The sequence below is a fragment of the Silurus aristotelis genome (assembly GCF_946808225.1).
Source record: "Silurus aristotelis genome assembly, chromosome: 4".
Taxonomy (NCBI): domain Eukaryota; kingdom Metazoa; phylum Chordata; class Actinopteri; order Siluriformes; family Siluridae; genus Silurus; species Silurus aristotelis.
The window spans coordinates 32540062-32558593 of NC_139577.1; the positions used below are offsets into that span (position 1 = coordinate 32540062).

Genomic DNA, 18532 nt, shown 5'->3' on the forward strand with positions numbered 1-18532 from the left:
ACCAATCCTACAATGCGTCTCTGCTGTAAACAGGTTAGACTGTAGGCTACACTTCAGCCGAAATTCATTTATTTAAAAAAGCAACGGGTAACGCACCATACGGTAACGGTAACAGAGTTACTTAATTTTTAAAAGTAACGCGTTACAGTATTAGTTACTGTCAAAAGTAACGGGTTACTGCCCAACACTGTATATATATATATATATATATATATATATATATATATATATATATATATATATATATATATATATATATATGCAAAAATTATATATATATATATAATTATATAATATAATATATATATATGCAAAAATTGCTATTTAGGCTCATGGAGTTGATAGTCATAGAAGGATTCTTTCACCTGAATTGAATAAACCAGAAGTCTACAGCTTGTGTGTCATCTTAAAAAAAATTTTATATCCCTTTTTTAATGTTTCTAATAAAAAAATAAAAAAATAAAAAATGGTGTCAAAATTTTTTAAAATACACATTTTTTATCATATTTTTCAGAAATTCTTTGGGGTCCATTTTTCACCTGCAGTGACATCCCCTTTAATTAATGTGACAGTGTTTCGGAGATGTGGAGGTGGTTAACAAGAAAAGGTTCAGTTTATGCGGAAACCGAAAAAGATTTTTTTTGTTCAAAATACAGCTGAAATTACAACGATCTTAAGAATAAGATCAGGCAATACTTGTGTATATTTGTGAAAATGTGTCTTTACATCAACATATATATATATACAGTGAGGAAAATAAGTATTTGAACACCCTGCTATTTTGCAAGTTCTCCCACTTAGAAATCATGGAGGGGTCTGAAATTGTCATCGTAGGTGCATGTCCACTGTGAGAGACATAATCTAAAAAAAAAAATCCAGAAATCACAATATATGATTTTTAAACTATTTATTTGTATGATACAGCTGCAAATAAGTATTTGAACACCTGTCTATCAGCTAGAATTCTGACCCTCAAAGACCTGTTAGTCTGCCTTTAAAATGTCCACCTTCACTACATTTATTATCCTAAATTAGATTCACCTGTTTGAGGTCGTTAGCTGCATAAAGACACCTGTCCACCCCATACAATCAGTAAGAATCCAACTACTAACATGGCCAAGACCAAAGAGCTGTCCAAAGACACTAGAGACAAAATTGTACACCTCCACAAGGCTGGAAAGGGCTACGGGGAAATTGCCAAGCAGCTTGGTGAAAAAAGGTCCACTGTTGGAGCAATCATTAGAAAATGGAAGAAGCTAAACATGACTGTCAATCTCCCTCGGACTGGGGCTCCATGCAAGATCTCACCTCGTGGGGTCTCAGTGATCCTAAGAAAGGTGAGAAATCAGCCCAGAACTACACGGGAGGAGCTGGTCAATGACCTGAAAAGAGCTGGGACCACCGTTTCCAAGGTTACTGTTGGTAATACACTAAGACGTCATGGTTTGAAATTATGCATGGCACGAAAGGTTCCCCTGCTTAAACCAGCACATGTCCAGGCACGTCTTAAGTTTGCCAATGACCATTTGGATGATCCAGAGGAGTCATGGGAGAAAGTCATGTAGTCAGATGAGACCAAAATAGAACTTTTGGGTCAAAATTCCACTAAAGGTGTTTGGAGGAAGAAGAATGATGAGTACCATCCCAAGAACACCATCCCTACTGTGAAGCATGAGGGTGGTAGCATAATGCTTTGGGGGTGTTTTTCTGCACATGGGACAGGGCGACTGCACTGTATTAAGGAGAGGATGACCGGGGCCATGTATTGCGAGATTCTGGGGAACAACCTCCTTCCCTCAGTTAGAGCATTGAAGATGGGTCGAGGCTGGGTCTTCCAACATGACAATGACCCGAAGCACACAGCCTGGATAACCAAGGAGTGGCTCTGTAAGAAGCATATCAAGGTTCTGGCGTGGCCTAGCCAGTCTCCATACCTAAACCCAATAGAGAATCTTTGGAGGGAGCTTAAACTCCGTGTTTCTCAGTGACAGGCCAGAAACCTGACTGATCTAGAGAAGATCTGTGTGGAGGAGTGGGCCAAAATCCCTCCTGCAGTGTGTGCAAACCTGGTGAAAAACTACAGGAAACGTTTGACCTCTGTAATTGCAAACAAAGGCTACTGTACCAAATATTAACATTGACTTTCTCAGGTGTTCAAATACTTATTTGCAGCTGTATCATACAAAGAAATAGTTAAAAAATCATACATTGTGATTTCTGGATTTTTTTTTTAGATTATGTCTCTCACAGTGGACATGCATCTACGATGACAATTTTAGACCCCTTCATGATTTTTAAGTGGGAGAACTTGCAAAATAGCGGGGTGTTCAAATACTTATTTTCCTCACTGTATATATATAAAAAAAACACTATCAGAAACACAAACCTACAAACCTACAGTCTAAATCTTAATATTTGTTCCATGAAATTGTATTAATTTATTCCCAACAGTTTATTCTCTTCATGTCGTAGTGTTTCTCTCGGCTGCACTGCTTCCATTACGTGTATGTGGATGTTAGATTTTTTTGTCCAATCAGATTTCAGCCTCTATGTGCTGCCATGTCAATCTAATCTGCCCAGAGCCTTCAAAGTCAGTACTGATGGCCTTTTTACCACAGTCTCCTTAATAAATAGCTCTGTTTCTTGACCAATCAGATTTCATAATCTCCTCACAGGGCAGCTCGCTGGCCCGAAATAGCAACAGCATTTTTCCGTCTTCTGATTGGTTGTTCAGAGGGAAACTGTTACAGCCAAGTTCGACTGGTAAAACACGTGTGTAGCTGCACACATTAATACATCTGAGTTAGACTTTTTCATGCTTGAAAAAGTCTAACTTTTGGTCTAGGACATAAAATTAATTTAGAAAAAAAGCTAGACATGTTGAGGAGGTTGGCAAACCCTGAAGCTAGCTAGCGTGTCTCAGCCCTGGGAAAGGGTTTGTTCTCCACTTCCAGACCAGTGAATACGAGTGGTACCAATGGATTACAGCCTATGAGTCTGCATCTCTGGTGAGTAGGTTGTATTTTATTACAATTTTTAATTTTGTCATGTTATTAGACAAATATTGATTCTGAACTGCTCCAGATGATGTAGGTGGTACAGCTGTGGTTGTAGTGTAGAGGTTTGGAGTCTTAACTCGGTTTCTTGTTAAAGTAAAATGGTTTACACCCTCAATATGTGAAATGTCTCTCTCTCTCTATAATGCCACGTGTTGTTATATTGCGTTTTTGCATAGTATTGATGGTTTCTATAATTGCAACATGATAGTGGTGGTATTAAGAGGTGGATTAAGTCTGGGTAGTCCCCACTGAAGGCCCAGGTAACAAATGCATGGCCCACCTGCTATATATATATATATATATATATATATATATATATATATATATATATATATAAAGCTCAAATACCACTGACTGACTCACTCACTCATCACGAAATCTTAAAAACCACTGAACGGATTGCAATGAAATTTGGAACATACCTTCCTCTTGGGTCTTAGGTGCTCACTAAGAAAGGGTTTGGAAAAATTCACCCTGGATCGCGGCTAACTCGCGAAAAACGCGATTTCTTACGCATTGTAAACTCTTCGAAATAACAGTATGGATCCTCATGAAACTTACTACATTGTTTCTTATTACATGTTAGATGCACAATAAAAATTATTTTAAAAGTAGTTTGCCCTGTATCGCTACTACAAAGGGGTAGTACATTATTTGTTGACGTTACCTTCTGATCTCTGATCATCCAGTCCTGCTCAGTGCTAACTGCTTATTGCCATATTGCTTAGCGTTCTGCCTTTCGTAGCGAAGCACGGGTACTTTCAGCTAGTATATATATATATATATATATATATATATATATATATATATATATATATATATATATATATATATATATATATATATATACTTAACAAAATTATAAATGCAACACTTTAGTTTTTGTCCCCGTTTTTTCATGAGCTGAACTCAAAGATCTTTTTTTAGGTACACAAAAGGCCTATTTCTCTCAAATATTGTTCACAATTCAGTCTAAATCTGTGTTATTGAGTTCTTCTCCTTTGCCGAGGTAATCCATCCACCTCAAGATGCTGATAAGACAGCATGATTATTGCACAGGTGTGCTTTAGGCTGGCCACAATAAAAGGCCGCCCTAAAATGTGCAGTTTTATCACACAGCACGATGCCACAGATGACTCAAGTTTTTAGGGAGCGTGCAGTTGGCATGCTGAGTGCAGGAATGTCCACCAGAGCTGTTGCCCATAAATTGAATGTTCATTTCTCTACCATAAGCCGTCTCCAAAGGCGATTCAGAGAATTTGGCAGTTTGGCAGTACATCCAACCAGCATCAAAAACTTTTTTTCCACATTTTGTTATGTTACAGCTTTAATCCAAAATGGATTAAATTCATTAATTCATTATTTTTTTCAAAACTTTACAAACAAAACCCATAATGTCAATGTGAAAGAAGTTTGTTATGTATATACGTTTTCACAGCTTTTGCTCAATACTTTGTTAAAACTCTTTTGGCACAAATTACAGCCTCAATCTTTTTGAGTTTGATGCTACAAGCTTGACACCTATTTCTGTGCAGTTTCTCCCATTCTTCTTTACAGAACCTCTTAAACTCCATTAGGTTGGATGGGGAGCATCATTGCACAGCCATTTTTAGATCTCTCCAGAGATGTTCAATTCGGGTTCAAGCCTGGACTCTGGCTGGGCCACTCAAAGACCTTCACAGAGTCATCCCGTAACCACTCCTTTGTTATCTTGGCTGTGTGCTTAGGGTCTTTTTCCTGTTGAAAGATGAACCGTCACTCCAGTCTGAGGTCTAGAGCGCTATGGAGCAGGTTTTCATCAAGGACGTCTCTGTACATTGCTGCATTCATCTTTCTCTCAATCCTGACCAGTCTCCCAGTTTCTGCTCTTAAAAAACTTCCCCACAGCATGAACCTGCCACCACCATGCTTCACTGTAGGGATATGATTGGCCAGGTGATGAGTGTTTCTCATAATCTGAGAGTCCTTCAGGTGCTTTTTAGAAACAAACATACAGGAGTGCTGCAGAGGTGGTTGTTCTTCTGGAAGTTTCTCATCTGTCTACAGAGTAACACTGAAATTCTTTTAGAGTGACCATCAGGTTCTTGGTCACCTCCATGATTAAGTCCCCCGATCGCTTAGTTTGACCGATTAGCTATGCTCTTGGAAGAGTCTTGGTGGTTCCAAACTTCTTTCATTTCATTAGGGGTGTAATGGTACATGTATTTGTACCGAAATGTTTCAGTACAGGGCATTCGGTTGCAATACTTTTTACATGTGGAACATAGCTAAAATCCGAGTTCCCTCTGGAACGTATTACGTTTTTTTTTTTTTTATCTCCACCTTGAACTTTGAGAGAAAAATTTATTTAGAGATCAATACGACACAAAACTCATTGTACCAGGTGGGAAGCTAATGTTTACATTAAAGGTGTTATTATAAGTGTCACTAGTAACCCAGCCATTATGGATGCACAAGCCAGTGCACTCTTAGTGCCGGTCCCAAGCCCGGGTAAATGGGGAGGGTTGCGTTAGAAAGGGCATCCAGCGTAAAACATGTGCCAAATCGAATATGCGGATCACAAATGAGAATTTCATACCGAATCGGTCGAGGCCCGGGTTAACAACGAACGCCACAGGTATCGTTAGCCGACTGGGTACCAGGGGAAATTGGGCTACTGTTGGCCGAAGGAGGAAAAGGAGAGGAGGAAGACGTCTACAGAGGCGGCAGGGAAAGGAGCAGTGTAGGAGAGTGGAGGTTCGGGTTGGTACTTTAAATGTTGGTACTATGACTGGTAAAGGGAGAGAGATAGCTGATATGATGGAGAGGAGAAAGGTAAATATGTTGTGTGTTCAGGAGACCAAGTGGAAAGGGAGTAAGGCCAGGAACATTGGAGGTGGGTTCAAACTGTTTTATCATGGTGTGGATGGAAAGAGAAATGGCGTAGGGGTGATGCTGAAGGAAGAGTACAGTAAGAGTGTAGTAGAGGTGAAGAGAGTTTCTGATAGGGTGATGAACGTGAAGCTGGAACTTGAAGGGATGATGATAAATGTCATCAGTGCCTATGCTCCACAAGCTGGTTGTAAGATGGAGGAGAAGGAAAGATTCTGGAGTGAATTAGATGAAGTGGTAGATGGTGTACCTAGGAAAGAATGATTAGTGATTGGGGCAGACTTTAATGGGCATGTTGGTAAAGGTAACGGAGGTGACGAGGAGGTGATGGGTAGGTATGGCCTTAAGGAGAGGAATGTGGAAGGGCAGATGGTGGTAGATTTTGCTAAAAGGATGGAAATGGCAGTGGTGAACACATATTTTAAGAAGAAGGAAGATCATAGGGTGACATATAAGAGTGGAGGAAGGTGCACACAGGTGGACTATGTTCTATGCAGGAGATGCAACCTGAAGGAGATTGGAGACTGTAAGGTGATGGCAGGGGACAGTGTAGCTAGACAGCATCGGATGGTGGTCTGTAGGATGATTTTTGAGGCGAAGAAGAAGAGAAGGAGAGTGAGGACTGAAAGAAGAATAAGATGGTGGAAACTGAAGGAGGAAGAGTGTAGTGTGAGGTTCAGGGAAGAGGTCAGACAGGGGCTCGGTGGTGGTAAAGAGGTGTTGGGTGATTGGGAAACTACTGCAGGAGTGATGAGGGAGGCAGCTAGAAAAGTACTTGGTGTGACATCTGGAAATAGAAAGGAAGACAAGGAGACGTGGTGGTGGAATGAGGAAGTGCAGGAGAGCATAGGGAGAAAGAGGTTGGCAAAACAGAAGTGGGATAGACAGAGTGATGAGAAAAGTAGGCAGGAGTACAAGGAGATGCGGCAGCAGGTAAAGAGGGATGTGGCGAAAGTCAAGGAAAAGGCATATGAGGAGCTGTATGAGAGGTTGGACACTAAGGAAGGAGAAAAGGATTTATACCGATTGGCCAGGCAGAGGGACCGAGCTGGGAAGGATGTACTGCAAGTTAGAGCAATAAAGGATGAAGAGGGAAATGTTTTGACTAGTGAGGAGAGTGTGTTGATAAGATGGAGGGAGTATTTTGAGCAGCTGATGAATGAGAAAAATCAGAGAGAGAGAAGGTTGGACGATGTGGAGATGGTGAAGCAGGATGTAGATAGGATTACTAAGGAGCAAGTGAGAGCAGCGATTAAGAGGATGAAGAATGGAAAGTCGGTTTGACCAGATGACATACCTGTAGAAGCATGGCGATGTTTAGGAGAGATGGCAGTGGAGTTTTTAACCAGATTGTTTAACAAGATTCTGGAAGGTGGGAGGATGCCTGAGGAATGGTGAAGGAGTGTGCTGGTACCGATCTTTAAGCATAAGGGAGATGTGCAGACCTGCAGTAACTACAGGGGAATTAAGTTGATCAGTCACACCATGAAGTTATGGGAAAGAGTAGTGGAAGCCAGGCTAAGAGAAGAGGTGACCATCTGTGAGCAACAGTATGGTTTCATGCCGAGGAAGAGCACCACAGATGCCTTATTTGCTTTGAGGATGTTGATGAAGAAGTATAGAGAAGGACAGAAGGAATTGCATTGTGTATTTGTGGATTTAGAGAAAGCGTACAACAGGGTGCCAAGAGAGGAGTTGTGGTACTGTATGAGGAAGTCAGGTGTGTCAGAGAAGTATGTGAGGGTGGTGCAGGACATGTATGAGGACAGCGTGACAGCAGTTAAGTGTGTAGTAGGAACGACAGACTGGTTCAGGGTGAGGGTTGGACTACATCAAGGATCGGCTCTGAGCCCTTTCCTGTTTGCAGTGGTGATGGACAGGTTGATGGACCAGGTCAGACAGGAGTCTCCCTGGACTATGATGTTTGCGGATCATATTGTGATTTGTGGTGAGAGTAGTGAGCAGGTTGAGAAGAGCCTGGAGAGGTGGAGATATGCGCTGGAGAGAAGGGGAATGAAAGTCAGTAGGAGTAAGACAGAGTACATGTGTGTGAATGAGAGGGAGGGCAGTGGAGTGATGCGGTTGCAGGGAGAAGAGGTGGAGAAGGTGGAGGAGTTCAGGTACCTGGGGTCAACAGTGCAAAGTAATGGAGAGTGTGTTAGAGAAGTAAAGAAAAGAGTGCAGGCAGGGTGGAGTGGGTGGAGAAGAGTGACAGAAGTGATTTGTGATAGTAGGGTATCTGCAAGAATGAAAGGGAAAGTTTATAGGACTGTGGTGAGACCTGCGATGTTGTATGGATTAGAGACAGTGGTATTGAGTAGAAGACAGGAGGTGGAGCTGGAGGTAGCAGAGCTGAAGATGTTGAGGTTTTCGTTGGGAGTGACGACGATGGACAGGATTAGAAATGAGTTTATTAGAGGGACAGCGCATGTAGGATGTTTTGGTGACAAGTGTCACTAGTAGGAAATCAGATAGTTATAAAAAAGAAGTCAGCACTTGATACAAACATTTTACACCTTGAAAAGAAATGATCAAATAAAGATGATTTAACCATTTACCAAAAATGGCTGAATCTTAGAAACAAATACAAGTTATCTGTTAAAAAAAAAGCTGATAAGGTTGGGAAAATATTAGCTTGGAAAATTAAACTAAAGCAATCTGAAAGGACAATAAACTCCATTAAAGATATTAATGGCATCAATATAGTTGATCCGATTAAAATAAATAACACCTTTAAATACCTTTTTATCTCAATTTCTCAATATTTACACAATAGAATACGAACAATCTGAATAGTCTTTCAATACCTACTATTCCTAAAGAAGCAAAAAGGTCCCTGGACGTAGATTTAACAAAAAAGAAAGTATAGAGGCTATTGATATTTAGCAGCGGGTTGCACACCCGGGCCTTAACATAGACTTTTACAAAAAATTTGGAAGGAAAACTTGTTTCACCAATTTTAGGTATGTTTAAAGAAGCTTTTGAAAATTGTGTGTTCCTATAGCCTAAAAAATGCTCTAATTATGTTACTTCCTAAGCCGAATAAAATGCACACCCTTAAGCTGAGGTACTTATTAATTTTATAGTTTCCAATGATGTTTATATTCAAATATACACTTGTCCAAGGTGCCCCTCATCACCTCCACACTTTTTTTAGCAATCGAGCCATTTGCAATAGCTGTAAGCTGTAAGCTCTTATTGTAATATTCCGTACATTAGATTAAATACTATAGATATTTCTATTTCTTTGTACACAGATGACGTTGTTATATACTTGACATATTTGGCTCATTCTATTCCTTCTCTAATACAACTCATAACGTCTATGGTTATAAAGTTAATAATTCTAAATCATGTATTATTTTATTGAATAAGAATGATTTAATGCAGTAGACTCCTTCACCTTTTTGGGAATTAAAATCACAGCTATTATAGATTCTATATCTTCTGCAAAATATCAGCATCTTTTAATTAATATCTCCAAATTCATTGATAGATCTAAAAGTTTACACATGTCACTAATTGGTCGTATAAATACAATAAAAATGAGTCTATAACCTAAAATATTATACTTTTTTCAAAACATCCTACTGTGCCCTCAACCCTCCATCACTTTTTAAATTTACTGATTTCATTTGGAACAAAAAAACGTGCTCACGTTCGTTTGTCATAATTACAATTACCTTAAAATAGAGGTTGTCTCCAATTTCATAATTTACAATGAAACTATTGACCAGCACAACTGCAAAATATTTGACATTATTTCTCTTTTTACCCATTCATCTTGGCTGGACATTGAATATCTTTTTAGAAAGACAAAATGACCCTATAATCTTTATTCTTTATCTTTATACTAGCTGAAAGTACCCGTGCTTCGCTACGGAAGGCAGAACGCTAAGCAATATGGCAATAAGCAGTAAGCACTGAGCAGGACTGGATGATCAGCGATCAGAACGTAACGTCAACAAATAACGTACTACCCCTTTGTAGTACCGATACAGGGCAAACTACTTTGAAAATAATTTTTATGTAGTAAGTTTCATGAGGATCCGTACTGTTATTTCGAAGAGTTTACAATGCGTGAGAAATCGCGTTTTTCGCAAATTAGCCGCGATCCAGGGCGAATTTTTAAAAACCCTTTCTTAGTGAGCACCTAAGACCCAAGAGGAAGGTATGTTTCAAATTTCATTGCAATCCGTTCAGTGGTTTTTGAGATTTCGTGATGAGTGAATGAGGCAGTCAGTGGTATTTGAGCTTTATATATATGGATTTATTTGACAAAACTTTCAGAAAAAAGCAAAGATGTTGTATCTACTAACTCTATTCTCATTAATACAATAAACGAATGGCGTGATGTGCATATGTACAATGTTTCGGGCCAATATTGTGAAACGAAAGTTTTAAACCAGACAGATCGGATGCAGGATTTAAGCTATGGTATGATAAAAGTTCAAAACATGTAAGATTTTCATAGACAATAACTTGTCCTTTTCAGAGGTTGCAGCACACCTTAATATCTCCAAAAAACACACTTCTTTAAATTCTTTCAATTTAGGTGCTATGCTTCTTTTTATCAAGGTAACAAGCTTACAAAACATTTTGGCTCCTTTTGAAAACTTATTATTATAATCTCTGTGTTTTATAAATGGTTAGAATCATATTCTAAAGACTCTTCAGAATCTAAATTGATTTCCTGAAAAGAAGATTTAAAAATGAAATGTTTTTGGGAAGAAGGATGTGTGAAAGCTCCATCACAAACTATTAGCAGCAACCTAAAATTTATACAATACAACTGCATTATGAAGATGTATTTTACCCCATTGAGTTGAAACAGTTAAAACACCCCAGATACTTGCATTAAATGCTCTGGTGATAAGAGGTGCACTTTTGCACTGTATGTGGAATTGTTCACAGGTACAGAAGTTATGGAAAGAGGTTGTAAAACTTATTTTTAAGCTGTTATCTGTAAATCTTCCAACGAAACCAGAAATGTTTATCTTGGGAATTATTCTTGAGAATATTGTATACAGTAGCAGCACTCTAAAACTTATCAAAACATGTATACTTCAAGCAAAGAGTCTAATAGCTATGTATTGTAGGAAAGTTTAAAAAAGTTTACGTATGTAACCCCAGTTCCCTGAGGGAACAAGACGCTGCTTTGAAATGCTTTGGGAATGTGCCCGAGTGTTCATGTCCTAAAATAACGTGTAATCAGTCAAAAAATGGCCACTGGCCATCATAGGTGGGGTGATGTCACGACCAGGAAGTATAAAAAGCACATGGAGAGAAGCCAGCACCAGCTTCTGTGAACACAGCTGGTTCAATTTCTCCTTGTATGCCTGAAACAGAGGATAGAATGCCTGTAACCTTACAGGTTGTGGGACAACAAAGGGCACCATGGGCATGTAATCCATTCTGGGGTACAAAAAGGCACTGGCCATACCTGGAGTAAACACTAGGAAGGAGCGGGCCACAGAAAGGGCCTGCAGGTCTCCTACTCTTTTGAGAGAGCAAATGGCCAACAAGAATGTGGTCTTGATGGAAAGATGCCAGGTCCCACCCAGGCACTCTAGGTCGTACCGGAGGCCTCAGCCTCCAGGTAGCACAAAGAAAAAACGCATCACAATAGGGTCTCTGCCCAGAGATTGCCCTGCTAAGGGGGCGTGATACGGAAAAAGGTTGGACGGAGCCAACCTTTTGGAGAACTGTCTTTGGAGAAATCCAGCACTAGACCAAACGGGCCATGGACTGGATCCATCTGCGGCATTAGACCTCCTCATGGAGGGAGCTCTGGAGTGGAAAATGGTCTCTACCACCTTGGTGGAGAGGCCAGTACTCCGGAGCTGTGCCACAGCCACAGCCTCCACAACTCCGGGCGGGGGTGAATTTAGCACCCCCGAGCTGGGAAAGGAGATCCCTTCTCAGAGGGATCTCTCATGGAGGGTGCTTGAGAAGAGCTACCAGGTCTGCAAACCATGGATGTTCGGCCACCTTGGAGCTACCAGGAGGAGGCGGACTCCATCCCGGTGAACTCTCTTCAGAACTCCCGGAAGCAGCGTGATGGAAGGGGTTTAGAGGCCCCAGAGGGGCTAAGGAATATATGGAGAACTATTTGAGACAGTGTGATGTCTCGAAACATGAACAGGTCTACTGGGGCTTGCCAAGTAGGGCCCACAGAGAGCAAGGCCAAACTGAGAAACCCGATACTGGTAAGCTTCGTCCCCCGAAAGCGAACCTCCTGTGCTTTCTGTGAGAAGGAAGGATGAATACAAATTACAAAATCCTTCAGATCTACCGTGACAAACCAGTCCTCGGATTTGAGGCTCTCAGTTGGTCCTGCGACACATCTGGCAGAGCTTTCCAGTCTGGAGCCTCAAAAGAGTCGGCGAGTTCTCCTGGACCACTGTGAGAACGGTCTCTTTGGTGGCTCTGAAAGCCAGATCTGCCGTGCAAGTGAAAATGGCCGCCCGGGGCACCTCCCAGCTCATTCTGCAGTTCAGCCTTATACGCCTGTAACACCGCTATTGTGTGCAGGGATGCAGCAGCTTGACCTGCTAAAACATAAGCTTTACCCATGAGCATCAAAGAATTATGCAGGGGCTTCATAGGTAGTATCGGGGTCTTAAGGGAGGAGGCGATCCAGGGAAAGAAATAGCTGGCAAGCGTCTCTTTAACCCTCGGTATCGCACCATACCCATGTTCTTTCTACCCCATGACTTGAATATACACAGTCGAGCTGGGGTATAGGGGTGGGCCAAAAAGACTTAGCCCATGATCTGTACACCTCGGGAAAGAATGGGAGACCCCGATGTGGAGGTTGTAACACTGGTGTCAGAAAGCGCTCATCTTATTTACTGGATAAAGGGATGAAACCGCCTAAGTTATATATTTTTTTCGAGCTTGGCAACGGCACGGGTCACAACCTCCATAAGCTCCTTGCGTGACTCAATTTTGCTGTATTATATGGACATAATTAATTTCTCAATAAACAAACTTAAAAAAAATTATTTTAATACATCAGTGATATGATTATATAGATGAAAAAGAGAGTAAACTTTAAGGTTTAAAAAAAAAGAATACAATGTTGCTCTTGCAGCTTCTCATCCATACCTTTGAAGTTGGGTCTAATTCTGGCATCGTAGCCCGAGGTCCTTCCCATGAGCTTGTCCAAAAAGTCTGAGGGAGACATGGGGACGGCTCTTCCCCGAGGACTTTCAGGGTCTTTTGTGGCCACCAGACTGAGAGAGAGAAAGAGAGGGAGAGAGAGAGAGAGAGAGAGAGAGAGAGAGAGAGAGAGAGAGAGAGATTAAAAAACTGAGCTCAGACAGTAACTGAGGCTACAAATAGGAAGAGCTGCACTAATATCATCTGACATCATAATTCAAATTCAGGTTTACTCAGAGAAGTGCAGGAGAGGCATAGCTCCAGGCCCAGCACTCCGATTTAATCACGGAAAGATGAAATATCTACCAAGTCCATTTGCAGAATGACACACAATGCCATGAGAGGGGCTTCTAAGAAATACATCTGTACAAAAAATGGAGGCTCCTAAAATTTCTAAAGGAGGCTGTAGGAAAGTTATGTCTGTTATGCAGATGAACTCTGTATCAAAAGTTTAATGTGTTGTAGTGGGAAGTGTTTGTCAATCAATTTGTCTTCAGGACAATTCAAAAAATCTTTTTTGTAGACCACTTTTAACATGGATATTGTCCCAAAGCAGCTTTACAGAGAAAAAGAGGTTATGAGGTGGCATCAATAGTCCCCTTGCATAGCAATACAGCACTCCCAGGGTTCCTGCCATTTTTGCAATGTGTCCTAGAAGTCTTCTTTTCGAAGTGCATCAAGCACATTCTGCAATTCGCACTGGATTTTTACAATGGTGTCAAGGGTGCATTTAAGCTGCATTTTCATGGTCGGGAGGAGGGCAAAGTCAAAATCTGGTAGGGTGGGTGTGTAAGAGAGATCATGTAGAATCTTCTCTGACTCTCATCATGCACAAGTTCGCCATTTTCGAGGGTTGAGCAAGTTGAATGTCTACCTGATCTTTCGTCATCTTCCAGTGATGTTCTTCTACTCTTGAATCGCATGTGCCACTCAAAAAACCTCAAACGGCCATATGTCATATTAAACGTATGTTGCTTCAAATGTCTCTGTGAAAGATTTGCTCAGTTTCACGCATAAATTCATGTTTGCTCTTAGTTCTAACTTGCTGTCCATGATGAAAACGCCAGAATAGCACTAGTTACACCATTAGTCTCAAATCTTTTTGATACTACCTCATACAATAGAATATATTATTAACTATAAGTTTATCCCTAACGAGTGAGCCAGTGATGACTGTAGCAAGGAAAAATACCCTGAGATGACATTAGGAAGAAACCTTGAGAGGAATCAGACTCAAACGGAAACTCATCTTCATTATCGAATGTCCATTCATTATATTTCAACCATTGTTAAGGTGTGCCATGAATTGTTTCCCTTTTCTTGAACCCATAAACCCCAAACCTGTTCCAGCTTGACAATTGGCACAAAGCCAGCTCCATGAAGATCTGCTTTATAACGATTGGAGTGGAAGATCTCCTGCTATAGAGCTCTATAACCCCATGAAACTCCTTTGGGGTAAATGTAAATGCTGACTGCTCCCCAGGTCTCGTCACCTCACCTACATCAGTACCTGACTTCACTAACCCTTTTGAAATGAATCTCACACAAATCTTCACAAGCATACTCCAGAATCTAATGAAATTTATTCTCAGAAGAGTGGAGCTTATTATAACAGGAAATTTGGACTAAATGTGTAATGGATGTTTATAAAGGTTTTATCTATAAGACTGTTTTGAAAGCTATAGTTTTTTTATTTTTGTTGTCTTCTCAATCAAGCTTTATGGAAGCTGACATTCAGGGTCTTTTATCACTTTTATGACTGCTTCTAAACACTGTTCTATTCACTGACAACTTTAAGCTCTACTATTCAGTCCTAAATACAGGCAATAAAAGGTCAAGTAGGTTTGTGTGTGTGTGTGTGTGTGTGTGTGTGTGTGTGTGTGTGTGTGTGTGTGTGTGTGTGTGTGCTTTCACTGTGTGTTCTTATCATTCCGTCTGCCTAAATGACTGTAATTATCTCAGGGGTGTATTTTAGCTTGCGATAACAAGCCTGGAGCACAGAGGAGCTCCAGTGACAGACAGGAGATAGACGAGCGAATGATGGCTGGGCTTCGTGCCAGCTCTTTCAGACCAGGAGTGAATGACTGAGTCGATCCCGAGCTGTAATGACTGTTTATACCTCTCTGATTGCCCCTCTGTCGTACACACCGCATGGCTCTGTGTGTGTGTGTGTGTGTGTGTGGGTGGGTGGGTGTCTGGGAGTGGGGGGGTTGCAGTGCTGTCAGTCTTATTTATAATGCTCTGGTGTATGACAGCTGCTTTTAAATCCCTTCCATTCTTTCAAAAGACGCTTTATATCTGGCATGTTGCTACAGCTCCAGGCGGAATAATAATAAAAAACCCAAAAGAACTGACTTTAAATCAATGAATTTCTGCAAAAAGTTGTCAATCAGCCAAGGCATGACCACTGCCTTTGCTTCCATAATCTTAAAGCTAGAACTAGAATAACGTATCTGTTGTGCTATCTGGGTCATGACACCAGATAGCTAAAAATTTGTATTCATGACACAACTTTTATTTACACTCGCTTCATGTTGATTTGCATGATTAGACTTTTTTTCCCCCTATAAATTCAGACTTTTTTCACCAATCCAGTGGAGAGATGGGAGAAGAAGAGATTGGTATAAAATGTAAAATGAAATATAAATGTATTTAGAGCAGTGGTGGACAGAAACAAAGTAAATGTAATTGGTTAATATACTTAAGTAGCGTTTTTTTGCGTTTCTGTACTTTACTTAAGTATTTTCATTTGGGGAGCTTTTACTTTAACTTTACCACATTTCAAAGTAAAAAAAATATTTTCATTTTGTTTATGAGCAGATAAACACTTAACTTGTCAAACACATAACAAGCCACCAATCAGGGTTGAGCGTACACTCTGTTTTGAACTTGTTTTGATAGCTGCTTGGCAGTGGCAGATTTAGGCAGAGGTGACATGGGCAGCCACCTAGGGTGGCATCTTTCCTGGGGGGTGGGAAAGTGGCTATACGGGGCATCCACACACACACACACAAAAAAAAACCTGGTCGGTACTCTGAGTGCGTACCCACCACCCAGAGAAGATCCCTCACTTATACACTCAGAAGGAAGAGGCAGGGTTGGGTGATGTCACCTAAGCCCTCAGGGTTTCCACTGGAAGAACTGACAAGACCTGGAGTGATGTCACATCAGTAAGGAGAGCTGAATCCAAATTAAAATTATGGATGAAGAAAAAGCTTTAAACCCTCAGGAGCCCAATTCAGAAAAAAAGAAGGAAGAAGTATGGAAGGAAAGGTCTAAAAGGAAAAGGTGTGTGCGCAGCTCTATCATTCATCTCGTTATGAGGATAACAAAGGCTAATGCATTTAATGAAATAGGTTAATAACTGTATCCCACTTAGGTTATGCCGTGTTGCCGGCTAATTTATAGTATGTAGTTTATTATAATGTGTGTAGCAACAAAAAACAATTATAACCTCACTAGTCCAGTTGGATTGTAGTTAAACAGCACTTGTTCATTTGGTTACCTGTAATTAAGGTGATGTCAGAAAGGTTTTCTTTGATCTTTGATTGTACTGAAAATGTTCTGAAATGAAGTCAGAAAGGAGAATCTCCAGTGCAGCTTAAAAGACAAATTATATATACAGTGAAACCCGGTTATGTCGATGTCCTAGGGGGTTGCCAAAAAGCATCGAGATAACCGATGATCGAGATAAACGAAAACCAATATGGCGGCAGTATATTAACGTGCTTGAAATTTCTTTATGTACATGATGTGCGTTAATAAATAAGAATGTGCATGCACGTGTTTTTGGAGGGTTTTTTACACAACAGCGTTGCCGCGATTTGTTTGATGAAGGCATGCTATAAAAATACATACAGTACATGTTTGTTAACCGTCAGGAATCCACCTGCCACGCCCCCTTCGGCGCCCCCTTCGGCGTGGCAGGTGCTTTCTCGGCCGCTTTCTCTGAAGCTCCCGGCTTCAATCGCGCACATATGGTGCTCGTTTATCATCATCACCAGCTCCTATTTAAACTTCCACACTCTCACTGTCCGTTATAATTGGTATATGTTGGTTCACGGCGGTCGTTGTTATCGCTCATGCGTATCCCGGTACGTGCCTTCCCACGTACTCTCTCACCGGATGCGCTTTTCTTCCCAAAGTTGTTCATTCTATGCTTTTGCTGCTCATCCAACGTTCCGCGCTGCGCTCCTATCAAGCACGGCTTTCGCCTCCCGTTCATCACATAACATTTAACAACAGAAGGCATATGTGCACTAACTAACAGCAGAGATTCACCAGTATACAATACAACACCTGGAGCATCTGTAAGGATTGATTTTTCCGCCACTTTCGCGAGTTCTTCTGCGGCTGCACAGTGCCGATCGACATAACTGACGTTAAATGGCAAATTTTCCCCCATTGTGCTCGAGATATTTGGGTTCGGCAACATAAAAAAGTCGACATAACCGATAAAAAATGCTTAGACAAAGCGAGAATTTGGCGGTTCCACTTCAAAAACGTCGACTTAATAGGGTTGTCGAGTTAACCGAGGTTGAGATAAGTGGGTTCCACTGTATATATACATTTTTTTTAGGATATTAATGTTGTATGAATCTTATGGCTACAAACTACAAGAAGTAGTTTGGTTCTTGGATCTGAGAGCTTGATCAATTTGGCACAATGACGTATTTAATTGTGCAATAAATGCATTTCGGGTGATATTTTGCATGAAATTAAGCTCAGAAGTGTATCCAAATTTGTGAGAGAAACACTATGTAAAGTTTGTATGTTGGGAATAATTTAATATCTATTCAATGACAAAAATATATTAAAACGTGAGTCAGTGATTCTGATTAAGGCAAGCAGAAAAGGCCTTGATAGCTCTATTGGCCATCCACAGGTTAAACATAACCCTAATCTACAGGACAATGAACATTTCGTTTTTTATTTTCACGGCACATCATACGGTGTATTGGGTGTGCATAAGTCAGGAATATGCCTCGAGCTCCTGCATCTCCCATCAGTCCCTGCATGTCATATGACCTTGTCAAATGACACTGATTTCTTGAATTTAAGTCTTAGGCCTGAGGGTCTAGGAGGGTGAGTGACTTCCTCAGCAGGGCAAGGAGGCAGGACAAAATACGCTTAAAAAAGGCTAAAAGAAAAAAGAAAAAAAACAAAGAACATAACGTGAATCATGGAACTGAGACAGAACATCATGGAACTGAACAGTTCAGAACAGTGAAGAACGTCAGCACTGCCTTTTTACTCCCTATGTGGAATTATAGAGCTGCATGGGGAAGGAAAGTCTTTCTCAGTCTGTCAGTGGAACAGGGCAGTAACAGCAGCCTGTCACTAAGGCTGCTCTTCTGCCTGGAGATGATGCTGTGCAGTGGATTGTCCATGATTGACAGGAGCCTGCTAAGAGCCCATCTCTCTGCCACTGATGTCAG

The 18532-nt window shown here is 40.8% G+C and overlaps 2 protein-coding genes across 4 annotated transcripts in view; one reads left to right on the forward strand and one right to left on the reverse strand.

The window, feature by feature from the left end:
- The window catches only part of glra3 (glycine receptor, alpha 3), an 87528-nt gene that overhangs the window by 52017 nt on the left and 16979 nt on the right, over positions 1-18532 (reverse strand). For both annotated transcript variants that reach the window (XM_083538768.1, XM_083538769.1), the window contains exon 2: positions 13041-13168. In XM_083538768.1, coding sequence (XP_083394894.1) covers positions 13041-13168 — 128 coding nt within the window. The remainder of the gene's footprint in view (positions 1-13040; positions 13169-18532) is intronic.
- LOC310724585 (uncharacterized protein) overlaps positions 5713-18532 on the forward strand; it is a 195004-nt gene continuing 182184 nt past the window's right edge. The window contains exon 1 of one of the 2 annotated variants that reach the window (XM_083538838.1): positions 5713-8373. In XM_083538838.1, the coding sequence (XP_083394964.1) occupies positions 6258-7214 (957 nt within the window). In that variant the 5' untranslated portion in view covers positions 5713-6257 and the 3' untranslated portion in view covers positions 7215-8373. The remainder of the gene's footprint in view (positions 8374-18532) is intronic. The other variant, XM_083538839.1, reaches the window with a different exon arrangement.